General features: G+C 41.5%; 2 protein-coding genes across 2 annotated transcripts; both read right to left on the reverse strand.

Annotated features, from left to right (window-relative positions):
* Window positions 1-2,744: 2,744 nt before the first annotated feature.
* LOC109622164 (transmembrane 9 superfamily member 2) lies at window positions 2,745-17,405 on the reverse strand. The gene is made up of 4 exons (XM_020076385.3): window positions 16,735-17,405; window positions 4,988-6,177; window positions 4,761-4,920; window positions 2,745-4,682 (listed from the first exon to the last, which is right to left on the reverse strand). Exons 1-4 carry the CDS (start codon window positions 16,882-16,884, stop codon window positions 4,179-4,181), a joined length of 2,004 nt encoding a protein of 667 aa, XP_019931944.1. The 5' UTR covers window positions 16,885-17,405; the 3' UTR covers window positions 2,745-4,178.
* A 3,250-nt stretch (window positions 17,406-20,655) lies between these two features.
* On the reverse strand, window positions 20,656-23,734 carry LOC115255512 (uncharacterized). Its single transcript, XM_062847785.1, has 3 exons — window positions 23,589-23,734; window positions 21,435-23,533; window positions 20,656-20,886 (listed from the first exon to the last, which is right to left on the reverse strand). Exons 2-3 carry the CDS (start codon window positions 23,196-23,198, stop codon window positions 20,656-20,658), a joined length of 1,995 nt encoding a protein of 664 aa, XP_062703769.1. The 5' UTR covers window positions 23,199-23,533; window positions 23,589-23,734.
* Window positions 23,735-23,889: the final 155 nt, after the last annotated feature.

Consider the following 23,889-nt stretch of genomic DNA (forward strand, 5'->3'; position numbering starts at 1 on the left):
CAAACGGGTTGATGAAATCGATCCAGCATTCTGGATGTTCCGGGCTAGGTTCCGGGTTCCTGGGAATAATTCACTGGCTGCGCTGGCTGCCAAGCTGCAAACACAACACGAAAATATTTCCAGTTTGAATACTTTTTAATGTTTTCTATTTTGCCGCTTTTGTCGAGACCGGGTGAAGAAAACTCGCTTAACATTTTAAAAAGGCTTATTTACAAAATGTATAATAACAAAAAAATATCAAATAAATTTAGACATTTTCATTCAGTATTGGTTGTTAATAAAAAGTTTAACTAAATATATTGACAGAAATAAAGTTGTTTATATTAAATACTATAAAATTTGAACTTGAAATGTTTAAAAAAAAAAACGTTGCGCTCGTGAGAGCAACGCTTATAAAGTATTACGCGAGAAATATGAAGCAGCAACAGAGCGTTCATGATTAACAAAAATTTTAATCATGATAAATCATTGGTGATTAAAATTCCAATTTTGGTGATTATTGATTATGATTAATGATTAATTTGATTTTTAGGATGATTAAAGATTATGATTAACGATTAAAATTGATTTTATCTGTGATTAATGATTATGATTAATGATTAAAAACGGCTCATTGATTAAAAATCATGATTAATCATGATTAATCAATCACAAAAAACTGGAAATGATTAAAATATATTTATTGTTCAAAATGTTTTTGAAGTTTCAAAAGTAAAGGGTAACTCTGTCCGGGAGATTTTTGTAAAAAGAATTATAAATTATATTATTTGAAACAGCATTTGAACCAATTTAAATTGGATTATATATTTTATATGATGAATCATTTTTGATGATGAATGATTAATGATTGATTAATATTTTTTCTTATGATTATGATTACTGATTAATGATTAGATTGCAAAAACAGTGTGATTAAGATTAATGATTAATGATTAAATGAGATTTTTTTGTGATTATGATTAATGATTTTGATTAATCTTAATCATTAATCATTAATCATGATTAAATTTATGATTAATCATTAACGCTCTGAGCAGCAAGCAGCGGATTTTATCAACGATGTCGCTTACGAATACAAATGCGTGTAATTATTTAGCAAACTGTTGCACAATTGTCATATATAGTGAAACGTATAAGTGTTAGTGTGTTGTGCTTGGTAGATTTGATATAAGGTGAACTTATTTTGCCACCATTAAATACAAATTTCCATTTTCATACTGTTAAAAAATAAGTGGACACTATGATATATTGTCACTGAACGACATGTGTCTGTCATAGTGTTATTTATTGTCGCCAGCTTTCGATTTAACACTGTTCAACATTAAATAAACCCTTTGAGAAGATGTGACCTTATCTGTTGGAAGCCGTTAACTGTTTGAAATGTATGGCATACTGTATTTTGCTATGCACCGGGCAATCTGTACGTTATAATTTTTTTCACAAGTGTCGGATCACTTTGCGGTCTTCGGTAAAGTTTTTTAGCATGTCCTAGGCTATACTTCAACGTCATTAGTTAGATCGTTTTAGACGAAAAATTTCAATTTATGAGAAAAATGCAAAAAAGCACGTTTTCCCATACTAAATTCCATACAAATTTCAATCGTAATGCGGAATACGGGGAAGCTACCAATCGCTCCCAAATTTTGCACAGTGGTTTTGGACGCTAAAAGGAATCGTAAAAGCTTTGTTCCGAAAAATCGGCTTTGTTGACCCAGTCTAATATATATCATTTTTATTACTTGTGGATTTACGGTAATCTGAACAGCGTCTTTCCGGGTTGACCTACATTCGTATTTCTTTAATCGCACGCTACATACCTAGCCCGCCATATCTCTTGGATCTGCAGTTCTTAGGACATCTGGTTTACCACTGATTCAAACATTTTATTGACTTTAAATTGATGTTTCAACTTATTCACTTTTTTCTCTTTCCTTTTCTTTGCATCAAAAATGTCACAAACATCCACAAGACAAAGCACGGAAAAAATCAAAAACTGAATAAATAATTAAAAATGCACGGAAAAATAATGTTTCGGAAAAGTGAATGGTTCAAACGTATATTAAGAAAAACAGTACATATAATGTATTGTTACATAAAAATCGATTGTAAATGTATAGTAGCTATTGTCGTCGCGGTTGAAACCCGAAGTTTCCCCACACCCGACAATTGAATTTTCTCAAAATCTATACATGAAACCTAACGTCGGACAGTGCGCTGGATAGCGGACCTGGCCCTCTATCCAGCGCACTGTGCCCGACGTACGTCCGACACACGGTTTAGGAGAAAAATCGATTTTCGCGTGTCAAAAATTCCGATTTTCAACTGCACGAACAATACAATGTGCAAAGCTTTTAGCGAACCATTTCATTACAATAGACTTTATTGTAGCTGGTACACTGTATGGTACAGGAATGGTTTTCACCAAACACCCTATGGTTAGTTTTTACCCGGGTACCGCAAGCCGTCTTTCAGTGTTGGCTTGTTTGAGGCTGTAAGGACGGTGGCCTCTGAAATCTACACCTTGATCTACACTGGTAAAACCACAGCGCGAGAGTTGTCCTCGAGGACAACTGAATGTTTCGGATAACACTGACTGCCCCAATTGGCACAACAGTCCCATGTGAATAGGAAACCAAGCAAACATGGACTGTTATGCGAATAGGGACAGTGCAGTGCTGTTTAAAAAAGTTGTTTTAAAAAACACTGAATTAAAATGAAGGATTGTAATTAAATGACGAACTCAGTTATTATTTATAAGTTACCGTAAATTTATTGATTTTAACGTTTTTCTTTGAAATAATCAAATTAGTCAGCATCCTAGAGTAATAGTCTTATTTGACTACACCGTTATCTTTTTGATGTTTTTGTATCATCCATTAAACGTATAAGGAAATCCAATAAGGAAAATCGATCATGGGTTCCTACATTTCTTAATTTTTTGTGCCAAATTTACGCCCAAAACAACGAACCACTGCACAAAAGTCTTGATAAATTTGTTAATTACGACAATAAAGTATGTTATTTTTTTTCTGCAAATTTCAGCCAAATCGTGCAACTTCAATCTTAGTGTGGGAACCTTAAAAATATGTTTTGTTGACGAAATTTTAGACGACGTATGCCCAGGAACCGACGCGAAACGTCTCAACTGTACAATTTGCGGGTAATTTTTCCCCAAAATTAGTGGGATTTATTTTTCTGCAAGCGGGCTAATCGTTGCAAAGCAAATGCTTTTGAGACGAATTCTGTAAATTGTTTTCTCCCATTAATACTTCCTTCTTTAAGTTATTCCATCCAATTACAAGTATAATACATACCTAACAGATACTATTTTACGGCTACTACAGTTTTATTAGTGTTTTCGTGTTATCTTTCCTGTACTCTTAGCAGGGTTAAATAATTAAACAGAAAAGAAGGCATTCAATCTTTTGATATTATACTACTAAAAGTAATCACACACACATCCCTTGTAGCCGATTTCAGAGTTGTATTCAGGTTCCACTGGCCTGTAGTTGAATAAAAAGTGGCGTTAAAGCCAAGTTAAAACCTGAATTGTTACTTGGGATGTTCTCTTTCGATCCATCTTTGTGTTTTCTTTGTGTTCTTTTTGCTTTGCGCACACCCATTACTAAACCATTTTTTGTCTTGCTCTCTTCTCTTGCTCGAATATTTGCATTAATTTTTTTTATTTTTGGAAGGTGCTTCTGTTATCACGATTTTCCTGTTCTAAGAAGAAAATTATCGGGACTTTATTTTTGGGTATATTACTTTTTTACTTCGTCAACCTATGTTGCCTTAAAATCAATCAATTAAGTGCATCGCTTCATTCTTTCGCAATCAGTTTTTCGTCGCTAGTAATGTGCTTCAGTTTTTTTTGTTCAAATAATAATCTTATCGTCTAGACGTACGCTTTAAACTATCTCAAAAATAGAGAATAAAGTATGTTATAAAACATGATTCACTTGGAATCCGGAAGCTTGCGTGATGCTGTAATTTCTGCTACATCTTCCTTTCAAGATTTTTTAAAAATCTTTAGTTCATTAGTGCATATATCAAGCTTCAAACATTATTCCGGATTCCAAGTAGATCAAACTTTAGAGGGGAGGAATTTCACGAAAGGGCTCTGCTGATTGACTGCACATATTCCTGGTCCTGCCTGGCTGTTTTGGAAAGATTCAACCTTAGTCCACCTTCACGACGCTGTAGATCTTGCGAATGAACCAGAAGCAAGCGAAGAATCCTATCGAACCGGTCAGCAAGAAGAACAGGAACACCATGATAAGCGTGTAGCCAAAGTACAGGAAGGTCGAGGCGGCGTCCTCGATCTGCAGCTTGGTGGCAAAGTAGTGGCAACAGTAGATGAACAGATAGACCGCCGTAAAGCCGGATGTCAGGAACGATCGCCACCACCAGTGGTAGTCCTCGGCGCACAGATGGAAATAGCACAGCAGGATGGTCGTTTCCGAGCAGGTGATGACCAAAATCAGGAACACCAGAAACAGAAAGCCGAACATGTAGTACATCTGGCTGGACCAGAGCGAGTTCAGAATGAAGAATAGCTGGATGAAGATGCAACCGAATGGCAGGACGCCGCCCATGATGATACCGGGGATCGGTTGGGTGTAGATCGATTGGTCCGGGATCTGGCGTGGGATCTGGTTGGTACGAACCGGGTGCTCCAGAGACTGCAAACAATGAAACAATTGAAAATAGGTAATAACATCATGGCGGTAGGTCGCATATAGTAGTCTCGTTTTACTTACCCTTTTACGGAATCCGAAGTAAGCGCCAACGAAGGTAAGCGGCACCGACACTCCAAACCACAAGGCCAACAAAGCAATCAGCGTCGAAAATGGAACAGCTCCGGAGCTTCCCTTGCTCCACAGGATCAGATTCATCACGAAGAAGAGCCCGAAAACAATTCTGGAAATGACAAACAAGAAACATGTAATCTCTCTGATTTCACTGTTTAAAAACTCCCAAATCTTACCCGGGACTCAACATCGACGTCAGCAGGACGTTGCTCTTCCATTTGATTCCGCCGAAGCTCTTGTAGATGCGGGCCGAAACGTATCCAGCGGGTGTTCCCAGCAGCACGAACAGCACCATGGCGCAGGTCATCAGAGCTCCCCGGTTGGCCGGCGAAAGGAATCCCAGACAGGCGAAGGCCAACGTCACCAACGACATGCAGAACACCTGCACTCCGGACCCAAGCAGAACCGACAGGAGCATTCCCTTGCGTGGCGGTCGGAACACGTCCCCGTGAACTAGCTTCCAGCCGAATTCCTCCTGGGCATCCTCGCCAGAGTCCATCTGGTTGTAGCGGGCGATATCTTTGTGCAACGTTCGGAGCATGATCATAGCCACCATCCCGGACAGGAACAGGACAATCACAAGCGAGTTCAGGATGCTGAACCATTGGATGTTGGTGTGCGGCATCGATTCCAGGATGTAATCCCAACGCGAGGACCACTTGATGGTGTTGTTCTGCACGAAGTGGACCGAGTAAGTGTAGGTGATGTTCATTTTCTGGCCATTCGGAAGGGCAGTCGACGGAATCTCAATCGGTTCCTTGCTGGAACAGTCTGGTTGATCGGGATTTTTATGGTTGATGGACGATGGGACCACTTTGACCGAGATGATTCGGCCACCGTTTTGTTTGAAGGCAACTCCCCATTCCTCTGTAGCTCCACTGTGGAAAGTGATTGTCAGGTCAACGTGATTGAAGGGGTAGTAATACCCAGCTCGGTTATAACTCGGGTTTACCATGCAGCCCTCGTCTCCATCCGGATGTCTTCGGACCAGGCAACCCATTGGGAACCCAGTGCTACAGTACTGACGGTCGTTATCCAAAGGATAACACCAAGTGACAGGCATGTTGTCCACAATCCAATGGTGCTGATAGTTCAAACTCATTCCCTTCTTCAGAATCATCAACCGGCGGTCACTTTCCGGATCGCCTCCGACATAGTATCGGGTGCATGCCTTCTCGCAGGTCTTCTGTTCCAGGAAATCAATCCGGTACGGCCCTGGACGGATACGTTCACCGAACACGACCTGGCCTAGGTTTTCCACCGGTGAGTTGGCTTCGTCGATTGGACAAAAGTCAAAGTGATGGTACTCGTAGGGGATGACCGATTCCTCAGTGTTGAGCCGGTTCACGTACAGTACCACCTCGGACTGGAAGATACGAAATGGGAGAAAAATGTTTGTGTAAGATTTGTAGGATAAATCATCCCGGAAATTGTGTACTTTGTTTCAATCAAAGGTTAACGCTTGAATTAGTAAAATTACATTTATTTCAAAATATAAAAGAGATGAGATCAAATTTAAATGTTTAAGTTGTTGATAACGTTGAACTTTTCGTCATTGAAATCATCGTCATCATCAAACATTTGAAAGCAGTTTTTTCGTTCAAAACAAAAGCTTTTGCTATGAAAATATATTCACTGTACTCCACATGAGGAATATAATGCAGTGAATATATTTTCATGATCCTTGTTTTGGTTTACAGCGAGAAAACTGCTTTTTATTTTTCGAAAAATGATGACGGATGCTTGAGCCATAATCAAATCAAATAGGTATTTCCCTGAAATAAAGTAGCATCAGTGCATCAGATTCTGCACATCAAAATGTGTTAGAGAAACATTTTCTTTTGAATGATAATGTTAAGATAATTTGTAATGTTATTTGCACTTCAAATCAGTTCAATCTAAGGATAATAACAATAGCTACAATACAAGACAAGAATGCGAATCTCCTCACAAAAGTGTGATTTTATTACAGTTAAAGTAAATAACTCGGTCAATAAAATGTTTAAATAAGTGGTAAACCAGGTGTCCTAAGAACTGCAGATCCAAGAGATATGGCGGGCTAGGTATGTAGAGTGCGATGAAAGGAATACGAATGTAGGTCAACCCGGAAAGACGCAGGTCAGATTACCGTAAATCAGTTGGAATCGAACTGTTCAAACTTTAATCAAACTGGAGCCTCAATATTGCAATAACGGTTAAGCACGCTGTAATGATACTTTTGTACTTCGTCACCACTTCATGCAACTGCATTAGTGGTCTAATAACACTCGGCATAGTTCCATCATGCAGCTCAAAGTGTTGCCACAAATCATGCTTAGTTTGCAAAACCCGGTTATCTGGCATGGGAGCCTAAGCTTCAACTGTTAATGCAATCAGACTACTCACACTTAGACGAGGGCGATCCTATATATGAAGGGTTGTCCAAGACGGTCTGGAGAATTCTCAAAGCGCATTCTAAATGTTGAACCCTGGTTGAACTTGTCAGGTTCTAGTCCGCACTATCAAGGATAGTTCTATTAGAACTATTACTTAATTTACAATAAAATGTACACACTAAAAATAAATCGCAGAATTCTGTGAAATTTCACCGAAATCTCAACAGCAGATTTTTCGGTGAACTGTTCGGTGATTTTTTGATTCACCGAACAATCTGTGAAAATTGAAAACGCTCATCTTTGACATTGAACATTTCGGTGAATTTTTCACCGATTTTCGGTGGATTTAATGTATACTTTTGTTGGTTTTACAGAACTTTCGGTGTTTTTCCACAAATTTACGGTAATTTTTCATTTGGATTTTTTACGGTTCACCGAATTATTCTGTGTTTTTTTTGGAGTTTTGTAGAAAAAAAAATCTGTAATAAATTCAATATCTGTTTGATTTGGTTAAACATGTAATATTTATTCCAACATTCAATTGTAAGCACATATTACGAAGGCAAAATACAGATTCACATGACAAAAGGTGTTGTTGGCACGATTTTTCTTGCTGGGATGCATCACGGTCCGGGCACTTCAATCTGGTAGAAACAGAAGCCAAATAATTGTCTACAAAAATATATTGTGAAGGTGCAAATAGTACTTACGAAAAACACCAACCAGCCTCTTTTCCTCCTATTGAACATGTTTTTTAGATTCCACTTTAGTTTTAGTTGCCACTTCCACGAAAGATCAAATAAATCCAACCAGTTGTGTTTTGACACCCTGGGCGCTCTTGGGAATATGGCTGACTACTGATTTCACAGAAATTCGGTGAAAATCACAGTCTGCGGTAAAACTTTGGTTGTTTACCGAACTGAAATGTAAAAAATTCACAGAATTTTGTAAATTATTTGCCTTCACCGAATTTTCGGTGGCGTTTTGACAGTTGGGTTGGAAACATTCAAATTTCACAGAAAGATTTGTGAAAACATGGTTTACAGTTTAGATTCGGTGAAACATTTCACAGAATTCTGCGATTCATTAACTTGCGCATAACTTGCGAACGGAAGCTCCGATTTGGGTCGTCTAAGTTTTGTTCTGTTATGTCGTTTTCGTTTTTGCGGCGATGCCACACCGCTTCGCGCTACACTTTTTGCTGAATAAACGAACATTTTTGGTGCAGTTGCATTGGTGTGCGTGTATAACCTTTATGTGGCCGACAGGGTACCCGGGTACCCAGCGCCCATTTAAAAAGCACGGTGTAGAAAAAAGCAAAAAGTTTGTCGGACACATAACGGATAAACACCAAAATATTGACAACTTTGCAAACGCTGATTGGTGGACACGGTGTGCACCAGCTACACTCCCGATTTTTTGATTGTTACACTATCATGCGCGGTGCAGAAAAAGTGCTGCACTGGTGTAGCACGAAAATCAAAAACGAACATTTTCGGTGCAAAAGCGCTACATCGGTGTAGCACCACCGCAAAAACGAAAACGACATTAGTTTTCATCTTAAATGAACCTGGCCGAGTGAGCCTTTTGATTCGTGAATTGCAGAAAGTTGGTGTGTGCGTGGCTGCTAAATCACAGGAAATGCGGCGGCCCCGTGTAAACCTGAATTCAGGGCGGTGGATCCCGTCGCCATAACATCATTAAAATATGTTGGGAACCACTGGACCAACCTAGTGGTCAACCGATCGCTACCACCACCAACACTGCTATGCTCACTGGTAGCAGCTTGACTGCTACCCGTAGATGCGCGAAAGCATAATGTAAACAATAAATAACAATTCGGAAATTGTAACACCGCTAGCCATGATGGTCTCCAATAGCGGAAGGTCCGAAAGAGCTTGAAACTATTGAGAAATCATCATGTCTACAGGTCGTAAGCCCTGATAAAGTGTGGAACGTTTTGATGGCAGTGATCCCTGACCATCATGTCAAAACCCAGGGATACCCAAGTGACCATACTGTTAGGGTGTAGGGGTTGCATGTGTGAGGCGCATATATTGACAGGCATTGCTATGGACCGTTAGGGCTGAGTAGGGTCGAGGAATGGATCCACGATTGCTGAATTATACTGAAAAAGTCGTGATTCAGCAGTGGTGGCACCGCTTTCCGCTTTTGTTCGGCCTTGGTGGTTTGTGTGGGGTGGTGCGTGTCGGTGTGTGTGTGCTTTGTGCGTGCGGTGCTTACGGCTTCAGCAGGGTGGTTACTTGGGTAGTGTGGGATAATTGGGTTTGGGACTGAGGGGGTCGTCGTTGATAAGGCCGACTTCATTGAGTGCTCAGTGTTGGCGGTTGTATTGGTGACGATTTCTTCAGCCTTAAGATCTCATTTATACCACGCACAGATTTTTGGGAAGAGGGAGTACTTTGTAATGCAAGAGAGGGATTTAAACTCTGCGTTACGGGTTGGGGGAGGTCATGCAGATAGACTCAACCCAGGTGACCGTGCGGCTCGCACAGTGATGCATGAATGAGTGCGGTGTGGGTGAGGTGCGCTGCCCTGTGGGTGCAGTTGAGTCCGGGTTGGAGTGGAAAGAGACCCTTCTCTACTCTAGGTCGGTTTCGGTTGTACGGGCGTGGTAGTGTTTGTCTTATTTGTGCCGTGTTGTGCGTGATTTGCGGCTCGAGCTGCGTGGTTACTTGGGAAGTATTGTCCTCTGTAATCTAGATTTTGGTTTTAAGGTGAAGCTAAGGCTGGGCTGTGCCTCGGATTTGTTGGGCGCAGGTCGGGAGAGCTGGTGGCAGTTTGTGCTGGGGGGTTTACTCGATTGGTTATTCACTGATGGTGGCCAGTTGATCGACTTATCGGTGCTGCCTGTCATTTGGTTCTTGGGGTTTGTGCTCTCGAGGTTCGGGGCGTTGCTTCGTTGTTTCTTCGCTTTAATACTAATATTCCTTGTTTGATTTAACTGACTGTTTTTTACAGGCGTTTAACTCATTCTATTTCATAGATTGCCAAATTTAAGGGTAATTGTTCAATAGGGTGTTAGCTATCAGAGTGGATTAGAACGAGTTGGCGCCTACAATACACCAACACTGACACACACACTCCAATACTTACACGCACACATGCACCTACAACTAGCTGTAAAAGACCAGTGGGCGGGACAATGGTGCCTACCCAACAGTTGTAGGTGGGGTGTTTGGCTTAGCTACATGACTTGGTCCGGCAAGCCCATAAACATCAATTGGTAGACGTATTGCCTAGTGAAAAGACAACGCAGATGGGCGAAAGCCAGTCTTGCTGAATGAAGCAGCACTGGAAGATTATGAAATCCACGAAGCTGTTGTACCATTGTCAACCCTGGATGACAATCATCCCGCTCTTGAAATTACCGTTCATCCACCAAAACTCAATCCATTCGAGGATATTGCGGAAGAATTAGGACTGAACTTTTATCGCGCTGATTTTCCAGGGCTTACTTCAGCCCTCCTTCAAGTTGATTGGAATGCAATAGCGGACTTCGAAGATATTGATCTTGCTGTTGAGGCGTTTACGAGCATTGTGAACGGAGTCATGGCTGATTATGTACCGTTGCGGAGGCCAGCCCCTAAGCCACCATGGGGAAACACCCATTTGCGTCACCTGAAGCGGCTCAGGTCCAATGCTCTTCGTGCTTACTGCCGAAATCGTTGTCCATTCGCCAGACATCGTTTTGCTCTCGCTAGCAACGATTACCGAACATACAATCGTCTCTTGTATAAACGTCACTGCATCAGGACACAAGCGAATCTGCGCCGGAACCCACGACAGTTTTGGAATTTCGTGAACACCAAGCGAAAAGAGAGCGGATTACCTACGGAAATGTTCTTAGGAAATAACACGGCTACTACCGCTCCGCAGAAATGCGAGCTTTTTGCTACACACTTCAAAAGCGCATTTAACGAAACTGTTTCGTCTGCTCATCAAGTTGCCTATGCTTGCAGGGATACACCTTTGAACGTCTGTCCTTTAAGTAGCTTTACGGTTACAGAGGAGCTAGTTCGATTAGCAATCCGAAAGCTTAAATACTCAGTTACGCCAAGTTTAGACGGTATACCAGCATGCGTTCTCAAAAAGTGCGAGGATGTACTAGTTTCGCCTCTGACTACACTCTTTAACCTATCCTTCCGACAATGCCGCTTTCCCTCCAGCTGGAAAACTTCAATCATGTTTCCTGTGCACAAGAAAGGTAACCGCAATAACGTTGAGAATTACAGAGGAATTACTTCGTTGTGTGCATGCTCAAAAGTGTTGGAGATCATTATGAATGACGCGCTGTTTGCTTCTTGTAAGAACTACATTTCCTCCGACCAGCATGGATTCTTCCCCAAAAGGTCTACATCCACAAATTTGGTCCAATTCGTCTCATTTTGCTTACGAAACATGGATGCTGGCGCACAAGTTGACACGGTCTATACTGATCTGAAATCCGCCTTCGACCGAGTTGATCACGGTATACTCTTGGAACGACTGAAAATAATTGGTGTCTCAGCGGATCTAGTTTGCTGGCTCGGCTCATACCTCAGAGATCGTAACTTGATAGTTAAGATTGGATGTGCTTCATCGCTACCTTTCTCAAATGCGTCTGGTGTACCACAAGGGAGTAATTTGGGCCCGCTTTTGTTTTCGCTTTTCATAAACGAACTGTCGTTTCTACTGCCTCCAGGATGCCGTTTGTTTTATGCTGATGATGTAAAGTTATACATGGTAGTCAAGTGCGTGCAGGATTGCCTGAATTTGCAACAGCTGTTAAATGCTTTTGACGATTGGTGCACCTCGAACATGTTAACAATTAGTATCCCGAAATGCAGTATAATATCGTATCACCGGAAGCACAAGCCAATAACCCACAACTACTTCATCAGGGATCAGCCACTCGAACGCGCTCTGCAAGTGCGTGACCTTGGTGTTACACTGGATTCAGCCCTTACTTTTCAACCTCATTTCAACACCATCATCAACAAAGCAAACCGCCAACTGGGATTTATGCTGAAGATTTCTAATGAATTCAACGACCCGTTATGCCTTCGCTCGTTGTACTGTGCCCTGGTCCGTTCTATTTTGGAATCAAATTCCGTTGTATGGTGCCCGTATCAGTCAACGTGGATTGCGAGGATTGAAGCAGTCCAGAGAAAGTTTGTTCGTGCAGCGCTGAGGCACTTACCATGGCGTGATCCCATCAACTTACCGCACTATGAGGACCGCTGCAGACTACTCGGTTTATCCACGCTAGAAAATAGAAGGAGTGTTGCCCAAGCAGTGTTTATCGCCAAAATTCTGCTCGGAGAATCGGATTCCTCGGCGTTACTAAGTCAGCTCCATATCTACGCACCCGAACGGATTCTTCGCGAACGTAACTTCCTGATGCTGGAACAGAGGAACTCATTGTATGGCGAACATGACCCTATCCGCTTTATGACGACTAAGTTCAACGAAGTGTATGCAGTTTTTGACTTCAATGTTTCGTCGACCACTTTCAAGAACCGCTTGAGGGAATGGTTTCGATAAGCGGCAGACGAGAACCCACCGGTACAAGGATCACTCGCATTAGAATGGAAAAATATTCAAATTGACTTTTTTTTTACCTAATTGACTTGTAAATTGTATTGTATTATGTAATTTTATACGTGTAATTTGTTGTGTATGCTTGTTTTGTAAACAGATATAGGGTTTTTACGCCGATTTGAGTAAGTTTTGAGTACAATTCACTCAAATTGGCTTTTCCCTGTCCCTTATGTTCATTAAGACCAGCTAGGTCAGATGAATAAATTAACAAATAAATAATGGGCGATAATAGCAGAATAGCAGAATAGCAGAATAAATAACAATTCGGAAATTGTAATAGTCCGCGCGCTTCCCGCGAATACAAGTGCAACGATGTCCTCGAACACCCCGCCGGCGCGTACGTAACAAAATATAAATTCTATTACAGCGGCAGCTATAAGGCTGAACATGAAGTCGAATTCATAGTGATCGGGAAACAGATGAGGCGAGTTATAAGGAGGAAGCCGATCAACGACCGGATCTGCGTGTTGAGGATATGTATAGCAGCCTTATTTGGATACATAGGTTTGATAGTATTTTATTTATACTATGTGCTGTGAAATTTTGACACGATTTGGTTCAATTTTCACAAAGTTATTGAGATTTTTCGGAATCGCCTAAAATATTTCTGAAGGACTGAAAACAAACCATCAGCCATTAAAAAATAATGCAATAAATAACTAAAATCAATTGTAGCCAAAACATTGTCGTCTGTCCAGATGTTGTTTTGGAAAAAATATGCTAGAAGAAAACTGTTTTTGATTTTTTTTTTTTTTTTTTTTTTGCTAGGTTTCTAGCTGCACTCTGAATAGAGTTGAAACCTCTACACTAGACCCGAAGATAGAAAAGAGTACGTAATCTTTCAGAAGCAGTTTGCCAGCCGTACGCGGAAAATGATATCCATTAAGACACTGTTGCAACTGACTCAGAAAGTTACGGTAGAAGATTGGAAAGTTTTGAATTGGTCAGTCAGTCAGGATTTGCCTATGTAGTGTTATGGTCACACGGTTTGTGTTTGTCTTCTTGTTTGATTTTGTGGTATGGTTCAATATGTTTTACTTCTCGTTAAGTCAGTTGTCATAATACCATCTAAGAGATAAACAAAAATACACCAGTCAGTTAATTGCAATAAAATTTTAAAACAGTAAAGTTTGCTTGTCAACTATTATGTATTCATCCCCCTACAAATACTATGAAAAATATTCAAATTCGTTCAATTGTCCTATCGCATCGGTCCTACCTAGATAAACCATGTCATTTTCTCAAGCGTAGCCTAGAAATCCGGAGTAATTCGCGAATAGGGCGTAACTGACAAAGCATTAACATTGCGAAAACAACAACCGAATTTGGCTGATTCAATTTCAATTCCTATTTAGGGGTAATTCAGAGGAATTCAACATGAACAAGCTTAAATGACACAATTCTGACACATTTTCTTGATTTTCTAATAAAACAGTACGAATTTGTTAAATTTTGCACTAAAAATTGCAATTATTTAATTACGCCTGAATTGATACCTAAGAATTCTAATTTCGCCCAATACTATACGTCTCGAATCGATATTATTTTCAGAATCGCCTTTTACTATTCGCCTTGTTTATGATTTTGACAGAATTTCGCCATTTGCTTTCGCCGTGTTTACGTTTTGATTTCAGTTTCGCCTTCTACTATCGCCGTGTTTACGTGTTGATTTCAGTTTCGCCTTTCACTTTCGTAAACAAAACACCAAACAAAACAAAGGAGTAGAAGGCGTAATTCTTGTTTTTGTTCGTTTGGAATAGAATGGAATTACGTCTTTCACTCAATCAGTGATTTTCAATAGTTAGAAAAGTGATATCAAGGAAACTTTGTGGGCATTTAGAAGACAAATCTAGCATCTTTTCACTCCTGCAATTACTCAAATTGTGTACATTTTGTTGGTTACGGCTTTTTCGCTAATTATTACGGAAATGTCAACCCAGTCATACACAAGTAACGTTGTTCAGTTAACAAAAAGCAGTCAGTTTTTGTCCAAAATGTCAAGTCAAACGCATTGACGTCAACAATGCGTTTAAGTGTTCGCACGTTAGCTTCGAATCTATCAGCACAATTAAGTGCTGCAAATCTCTTTCCCATTAATTCTTCGGTCGATTTTAATTGCTTTATTTAAAGAAAAATTCGAAAAAGCGACTATGACATTAATAAATTACTAATCAAAATCAACCGAGAAACGTGGGAAATAGAGCCCAAACAACATTTCATAGTCAGCTGATTGTAAAAGGTTCCAAAACCTGTCACAAATCCTATAATACTTTTTTATTAAGATTTGTAACGATCATCAAAACCTTCTCAAATCCAACCGACTTGGAACTATTGCTTGGGAATAGACTCTAATGAGCCCTGGCGGTTCCTCCATGTTTATCGAGCATGTCTGATGCATATGATCAGCCATACTCCATCTGCAGCAGCCGGTTCGTGATGAACCGTTGGAGGCGCATTAAAGTGTTAAAAAGGTGATATGTTTCACTAAAGAACACTATATTACAATAATCAAAATGAAACTCCTTCACTTTAATACCGTCAACCCCTGCGAACTTGGCCAGGGGAAGAAAACTGTTTTTGATTCCGAGAAAATATGGGGGGAACAAGTCTCCCCAGGGATCAAGTCTCCTCAGTCTCCCCTATGGCACATAACGATATGCGCAGATTTTACTGTCTAATTAAGTGTAAAGAAAAACGGCGTCTTCTCCCGTCATGTGCGTGCAACGACCGTGATGGAAACTTGCTGACAGAAAAAAAAGCAAGGATAGCAGCCAGGTGGAGAGAGCACTTCAAAGAATTGTTGAACGGTGATAATGGAAGACAGAATTTAGACAGGATGTCAAACCGCCAACGTGTGCCGAGAACAAGACAACCATTAGAGGTCTGAACAACAACAAGGATCTGGGAAGGACGAACTCCCGGCTGAGTTTTTCAAGCACGGTAGAGAGCAGTTGTGCCAACTCTTACACCGTATTATATTGAAGATAGGAGAAGAAGAATTCGATGTTCATCCTACGGCAGATTCTCGATAAATTTTGGGAATACAACTTGGCGAGCGAGTCCACTTTCTCATTGCCCGGGATCAAACAATGTGAAGGGACCCAAACCAAAGTGATATTACATGCTTGATACGCTAAAGCACTCATAATTGATATCGAATTTTGCTCAGGAAATACCTACGGGAAGTGCTTCATCAGTATTTTTTGTGTATTAGTTTATTTTTTATTTGTGCAAAGAATAATTCCTTGCAGTTAGGTATTACATATAATAACCAAGGAAGTTTTCACATTACACTAAACTGAGAATCATATGACAGAGAGTATACTCTGTCATAGTGGGAATGTAGCACCAAAAAGAAGCAAAAGAACTACAAGTGTTCCGCTGCTTCTGATGTCAAAATATCAGAAGTCGTACACGTAGGGTATCGCGCTACTTGGGCGGTGGTTTTCTTCGTCTGTTATTTTCTTCTGTTTTCCACTGTAACTCGGTCAATTTTGAACCGATTGACTTGAAATTTTGTTCACGGGTAGATACTATACCTATCTCACCGCATTCCAAGAATTGTGTCAATTGGTTCAAGATTGACTGAGTTATAGTGGAAAACAGACGAATATAGAAGCCACCGCCCAAGTAGCGCGATTCCCTATGTTCCTTGCTCTATCTTTCTTTGATACGCGAAAAGTTGCCACCGTGTGATGAGCACGCAGCGAACGCGTTATCAACTAAATTTATGCTTTTTTATAGAGCTATCAGAGCTAGCGCAGCGCCTTACATTACGACGACGTCGTCACCACCAACACCTACGTTCGCTAACAAATATTAAGCCAATTGCAGCTGTACGCTATTCTCACTTCCGACTTGATGAGTTGTCACCCATCAGAAGAAACAGTGTGCCTGCCAGCGATAAATCAAGGGTCAAGAAACGAAAATCTCTACGCACTTACCTTGCATGATTTCTGCATCTCCGACTGCCGGCAATAGTTTACCGGCGCCAATCCGGGCAAGTAGAACCCATCGACTGTCCCGCTAATAACGACGATCACTGCCAGCAGAAAGCCGGCAAGCGACGAACGGCAGGACCTGGTCAAGCTCATCGTTTGCTTTGTGGCTATCTTCCTCGAGCCCTTTACGCCCTAATTCAGTCAATCGTAGCGAGTCGCAGTAAATTTATGCAAACAAATCAGACGAATCGTCGACCACTTCTGGGCTGATTGAAGCGGCGTTTGTATGCTTCTCCAGCTCTGCTTTCCCTGGGGACTATCCCACTGTAAGCAGGCAGTCAGGACTTTCACCTCCGCACACCCACGAACCTCCGCGCACTACGGTGAAATGGTTCCTCCTCTTCCTCCGCACCAAGACGTGACGAGAAGCTTCTTGCAGAAGAAAACGGTACCTATTCTCTCCCCGGACAAAACAAGTCGATATTCACTTTCCTCCGGTAAATACACTCGAAATCCACTGCCACCGTGTCCGGTTCACCTCAGTGAACAAGTTCACATAAAAAGCACTCGATTATACGCACAAATCAGAACATTTTTCACCGATTTTCCCGACGTAGACTAGAGAATATTGCGAAGATTTTTTTTGCTGGAGAAAAATTTCCTCTGACATCAACATATCGACGTATGCGAAAACGTCACTGTGGTGGCTGCGCCCTTGAATGGCGCGTTCACTGGTCTTAAGCGAGTAGTACTAGATTGGTGTGAACTCGTTCACTTGCTTCATCACGCAGTGTGGCCATGGAGCCATGCTAGGGGCAAGCGAGGCAAGCCAGTGTGTCAAATTTTCGAACCTATCCTAACGAAAAATGACGCCCGTATCTATTCATTCATTTGCACCACCACTCTCAATCAGGTGGCGAATGAATGTTCACCGAGGGGAATGGCAGATCCGGATTTTTTGTGAATTTCGCTACTTTTCCTTCAAACCAAATGATAGCTTCTAAGAAATTATTTTTTTAATATCCTTCCCAAACCCCCATCTATCCGTCGCTATCCGTTTCTAACCGTGTCCAAACCTCCAACGATTTGAAAGCGCTCACGGTGGTTTCATCGTGAACGCACTCTAGTAAGGATGTTTTAACGAAAGAGAAATGTCAAAACAAAAAAAAAAACATAAATCAAAACAGAATTCGGAATCCTGATCGTCTCGTTGATCCTTTATCCGGAACGACCCGGAATCGGAACCTACCCATTGAGTCGAAGGAATCATCGTAAGGATCTACAGCTAAAATGAAAAGTAAGTGTGTTTCCCAGGTAACCACTAAGCACTGTTCTGAGCATTATAACGGCCATTAAACAGCTTTTCAGTGCTAAGTAGCTCTATATAAGCATTCCTAATGCTTATAGGCACTATAACCAGTAAGAACTAAATTAAGCCCTGTAAGCCTATACAGTGAGGTTTCGCTCGTTGGGTCACGACTGCGCCCCGACTAGCGAATCATGTTCGTTCGTTGGGACAACTGACAATCGATCAAAATGCTGTAGACACACGCAAGTGACGAGAAATACGTCACAAAACACTCACATACTTGTACAAACGTTCAGTATATAGGAGCTGCGATGCGACGGCGGTCAGACGTCAAACTCGTTTTGACATCGATTTTGACATTGACAGTGCTTTTTAGTTGGGTTTTGCCCCAACCAGTGAACATTCAACTATCGAGACAGCCCATCTAACGAGCCGCCAACGAACGAATCGGGACTGTATAAAGCCTACAAGCTGTAAAGAAGTTTGTCAGTGCTGTCACAGGGCTTGGAGCACATGACGTTTATATCAATCAAAATAGATTTCGACCAAAACAGACTCGAGTCGGTCATGATCAATACATTTTAAACATCCATGTCGGACGGGATTGACGAAACGGGATTATTTTTGTTGTTGGCATGTTTATCGGAATGGTGTTGTTCAGAGAAAATAGGTAGAGAAGCGAAGAGTGTGAAGCCAAAAATACCTTATCGAACCGTCAAACTGGTATCCTATCGAGCAAAATCAACAAACCTTGACGATTACCGCATAAGTAAAGATAAGTATTGCAATCATTTGAAACATATTTTTACCAAAGTTTTTAAATATCATGGATAACAGTATAAATAACATTGATTCCTTGAATTAATGAAAATTGTTCCATTTTGGAACATCAGTTTGATAATGCCTAGTTAATAAAACAACAGTATAAATAGTTTTCAAATGCGGTATGCGAGATAGGCACTACCTTCGATGGGTGGATTAATCTGCTTTGCTGCAGTTGCCAGCATCCGAGCGATGAAATCAAAACAGAAAAAGTGTTGCCGTTCTGGCGGCTGTTCACTCTTCGCTTCTCTACCTATTTTCTCTGGTGTTGTTAAATACATAATGGAATTTGGTTGTCTTGATTATTCCATTTTTTTCAATCAAGACAAACTCCAGCTCGTTTCCCTCTTCTTGTGAAACGTTTCCCGACCATTTATATAAACATTGCTTCTCCTGCATCAATTCCTGCGTTCGTCACCACCAACCTTACCACTGAATCATCCTCATCCCATATCATTTTCAACCCTCGAAATGCCCAAACTATTTTTGTTTTTCATGGTTTAAATACTAGTTTGATCACACCATTCCCATGGTGCATTGGTGGAGCAGATGAGAAAGGCAACGGATTTGGACTTGATCAGGAACTCGGAGGACAACAGCTAAAATCTGGATGAAGTAGCAAAAAAGCAACTTCAATGGAAGCGAAGGAAGTTAGAAAAGAACAGAAGATAAACAAATTTTTTTCTTTTTTTTTTGCCTCACTTTTGACAACTTTCGCTCCAGAGACTTGGTACGATATTTTAAAGTTGGCCGTATATCAGCCGAATAATTCGCCAAAAGTGGCTTTTGAGCAGCGCTATAAGAGGATATAGAACCAATTAGCTCTGTTAGCCAGGTTCTACATTCGACTATAGAGCCGACTTAATGCCATTTTTACGGCTTAATGGTTACTTGGGTTATTATAAACCAAGTTAAAAAACATAGCCATACGATTGAATCTACTGAAAACTCAAATTTATCACCCTCACCTCAACTGTTACTAGCGATGCTTCGGATGCGGGTAGAACAATTTCGTAGTAAGTTGATGGACAACAAACTCAACTAAAATATATTATCAATCAATAAACAATAACAAACATGGTATAAACAAACTACTTACAATCTAGTTTTCCCCTCGGCTACAAGTACTTCCAAAATTCTACCTCCGGGATTTCTGGGCGAACCTAATTAAACATTCAACATTATTGCAAACATGATGTTTCAACAAATGTGGTACAAACTCACGGTAAGTCACGGTATAACGACACTATCACTACATTCCGTACAAAACTCTTCCGTTTAGCAAACGATCTACAATTTCACAAATTACTATATACAATATTTTGATACACAATAACAAACTTACAATACATAATCTCGCACATTCAACGCAATTTCAATTAATAATTAAACGTTAACAATTCTATTAATACGATGGAGAAAACACCATCTTTCTAGACAACTGCCTAATCAAAGCGCAATCAACAAAAACACTCTCATCTAGCTGTTGCACTTCTTCTACTGTACGTGATATGTGTACAATTATGCTGCAGTACACAATACTAAACAACAACAAAGCGGAACACGTTCGCCGCATCATTCACCGATAGCGTTCTGCATTCCCATTATATTTAAATTGGCGGTTGAACAGTCCGCCGTAACATTCCCCCACCCGTAAACCCTGTAGCTGGACCGCTTGCGTACAGGGATTACTCTTCAACAAATTTCCCTTCTCCAAACGCCAAACTTCAACCGATCTTCAAACTTCGCGAATTTTCCGTAGACTAATTATACCATGATCCGACCATCTTTCATCATTCCCTTGGGCGTGGTCCGTAAACCGTCCAGCCAAGCAGCGATCGGATGGCAACAGGTTCGCCTGGATCTCCAGTTCTGGATTCCAACGGCGCGACAAGATGAAGATTGTCGATTCCTAATAATACTTGCGGCGTAGCCAAGTCGTAACCGGGAATCTCTACATCGTACAGATGATCACAATGCACAAACTCTTCAGCATTTACACGTTGAGATGGTAGTTCTAGTCTCTGAACGGTTCGAGCATTGCATTGACGAGATCAAAACGCTTCGACGATCCTCGTGCAGATACTTGAATCCTAACTACCTTTGAGTACTTCTCCTTTTGTTGAATACCATTCGTCCAATACATCTGTAATGGTTGCACTGGTCCGGAAGCTTTCAACTCTCCTGCCAATTTCTTGTTAATCAAAGTCACAGCCGATCCTTCGTCTATAAGCGCCAGCGTATCCACCCTTCTGCTTCCATTATACAAAGTTACCGGCACCATCCTGAAAAGCACCGTCGGGTTTAACTGCCGATGACTGTTACACTGCACTTCTAGCGGCGCACGTTCGTGATTTGACTCACTATGCAGCAACGGATTATGGAATTCTGGACAGCTGTCCACTGTACAACGCTTTCGTATACGGCACGGCCAATCACCATGGTCATACATACAACACGGGCATAAGTGCAACCGTTCCACTGTCTTCCATCGTTCTCCAACACTTTGCATCAAGAAGTCTTGACAGTTTCGCCCAAAATGTCCCATCTTATGACACACAGCACATCTTACATCTTTGTACTGTGGCTGCACCGGCTGCTCAGGTCTCCTTGCCTCATCATCATTCTGACTGGGCCGGCCACTCGTTCCATCATTATCGCCGTCTGCGGCATACAAAACAGATTTTGCTTTGGCCTTTCCCCGTTTCTTGTCGTTCTCATTCATATCGGCCTTCTCGAAGGTGGCCTCCAGCGCCTTTTCTACAAGGCATTCCATGAACGTGCCGAATGTTTCTAAGTCGACTGACTGCGCACGTCGCTTATACTCCACCCATTCCATTGCATAATACGAAGGCAATTTTTGTACGAGACTCTGCATCAATATAGGATTCTTCAGACGATCTACCAGCCCAGCCGCTTTCAGGTGCTGTGTAAACTCCTCCACAGCGCTTCCGAATTCAATAACGGACTCCAAGCTCTCCGCACTGGGCCCTTCCAATCCCTGAATCCGGTTAGCCAACCTCGTCGACAGAATTTCCGGATTGCCGAACCTCTTCCTCAATTTTTCCACTATCAACGGAACATTCTCCGGCAGCAGCAACCGATTTCGCACAGTCTCCAGGGCTTTACCGGTTAAGGCCTCTTGCAGTCGAACTAAGTTCTCGGCATTAGTAAAGCCACACGATGTGTTCGCCTGTTCATACGCGCTGATAAATATCGGCCATTCCTCAGCGGCACCAGAGAACTTCGGCAGACTTCGAGGGAACACTTGTCGCGATGCAATCTGCAGATGCGATGGACCATGCGCCGCTTGATTATTGCCTGCCTCTCGCTTCTCTCCAGAAAAATGCTCGCATATTGAAGAACGGGCATTAATCCTATTTTCGAACGATGGTCGAGGAAGATTGTAGTTGGAAACTCCTGGAAATTTTCCCAGATGTCTACTCGTAGATGTACTCAACACCGTTCTCTGAAGTTTTGGTGGTCTGGTGTTACTCCGTATCTCGGACGTTCCAGTATTCTTCAAAAGCTCCTGCGATTGTCCTTCTTCCACCCCGACTTCTGCATCTCCAACCAGTTCCGGGAAATCTTTGTCGATGAACACAAAATCCTCACTGACGATCTGTCTCAACTCCATCCGTTTTTGAAGAACTTCCTTCTGCCGAGCGATTCGCTTCCGTTCTAACTCCAAGAGTTTTCTCTGGTTTACCTCCTCAAGTTCTTCCAGTCGGTTCCACTCTTCAAGCTCTTGTAGTTCTCTCAACGCTCGGGTTCTCGTCGACTCCGCCGACGGTACACTGGTACTTTTATTCACTTTTTCGTTGCTACGATTATTGTTTTTTACCGGAACAGATTCGGAACGTTTGACGCGGTTACAATAACGACCAACCGCTTCTGACAGAGCACGCAACAAATCGTTTTCATCATCAACTTCTTCTTCCTCTTCAGTTACGCGCTTATCGACTTCTTCTGTCTGTCCCTGATCTCCTACTTGGCAATGCATTTCTTCAATGCCATTTTCATCATCGTCCTGAGCTGGTTCCCTAGTCATTCGTCCTTGTGACGGTTGGCCTGACTTACCAATTACTGCCCTTCCCCTAGTTCGACTGGGATGGCGGAATACCATTGGAGAGATGGTGGTATTGCCTGGAGCACCCAATGAAGCACGGATGGATCTGTCTTCGCCTAGGCAAGTTCCACAGTACCAAACCACCTCGGCAACACTATCGTCGACACCAACGCATTCGAAATGATACCACTCGCGGCACTTCTCGCACAAAACGCTGGCATCGTATTCCTCCCCTTCGTCGCAGCACGGGTATTTGTAGGTCGACATGGCAGTAGATTTTGAGCTATGTTACTCGCGATGCTTAGGATGCGGGTAGAACAATTTCGTAGTAAGTTGATGGACAACAAACTCAACTAAAATATATTATCAATCCATAAACAATAACAAACATGGTATAAACAAACTACTTACAATCTAGTTTTCCCCTCGGCTACAAGTACTTCCAAAATTCTACCTCCGGGATTTCTGGGCGAACCTAATTAAACATTCAACATTATTGCAAACATGATGTTTCAACAAATGTGGTACAAACTCACGGTAAGTCACGGTATAACGACACTATCACTACATTCCGTACAAAACTCTTCCGTTTAGCAAACGATCTACAATTTCACAAATTACTATATACAATATTTTGATACACAATAACAAACTTACAATACATAATCTCGCACATTCAACGCAATTTCAATTAATAATTAAACGTTAACAATTCTATTAATACGATGGAGAAAACACCATCTTTCTAGACAACTGCCTAATCAAAGCGCAATCAACAAAAACACTCTCATCTAGCTGTTGCACTTCTTCTACTGTACGTGATATGTGTGTAAATACACGACCAAATACGCGAATAACAGCCTGCGGAAATATTACTGTACGGATAACTCGACACGAGATACACCGATCCACGTAGATACGTCCAGACCGTTCGACACTGTACTTTGCAATGACGATG

This window comes from Aedes albopictus, chromosome 2 (genome assembly GCF_035046485.1).
Source record: "Aedes albopictus strain Foshan chromosome 2, AalbF5, whole genome shotgun sequence".
Lineage (NCBI taxonomy): Eukaryota > Metazoa > Arthropoda > Insecta > Diptera > Culicidae > Aedes > Aedes albopictus.

Coding starts and splice junctions, on each gene's coding strand:
- LOC115255512 (XM_062847785.1), bottom strand. CDS start 23,198: ATGTCGACCTACAAATACCCGTGCTGCGACGAAGGGGAGGAATACGAT. Junction 20,887..21,434: donor TGCAGCCACAGTACAAAGAT/GTAAGATGTGCT, acceptor CGAACCGTTCAG/AGACTAGAACTACCATCTCA.
- LOC109622164 (XM_020076385.3), bottom strand. CDS start 16,884: ATGAGCTTGACCAGGTCCTGCCGTTCGTCGCTTGCCGGCTTTCTGCTG. Junction 6,178..16,734: donor AGATGCAGAAATCATGCAAG/GTAAGTGCGTAG, acceptor CGTATCTTCCAG/TCCGAGGTGGTACTGTACGT. Junction 4,921..4,987: donor ACGTCGATGTTGAGTCCCGG/GTAAGATTTGGG, acceptor TGTCATTTCCAG/AATTGTTTTCGGGCTCTTCT.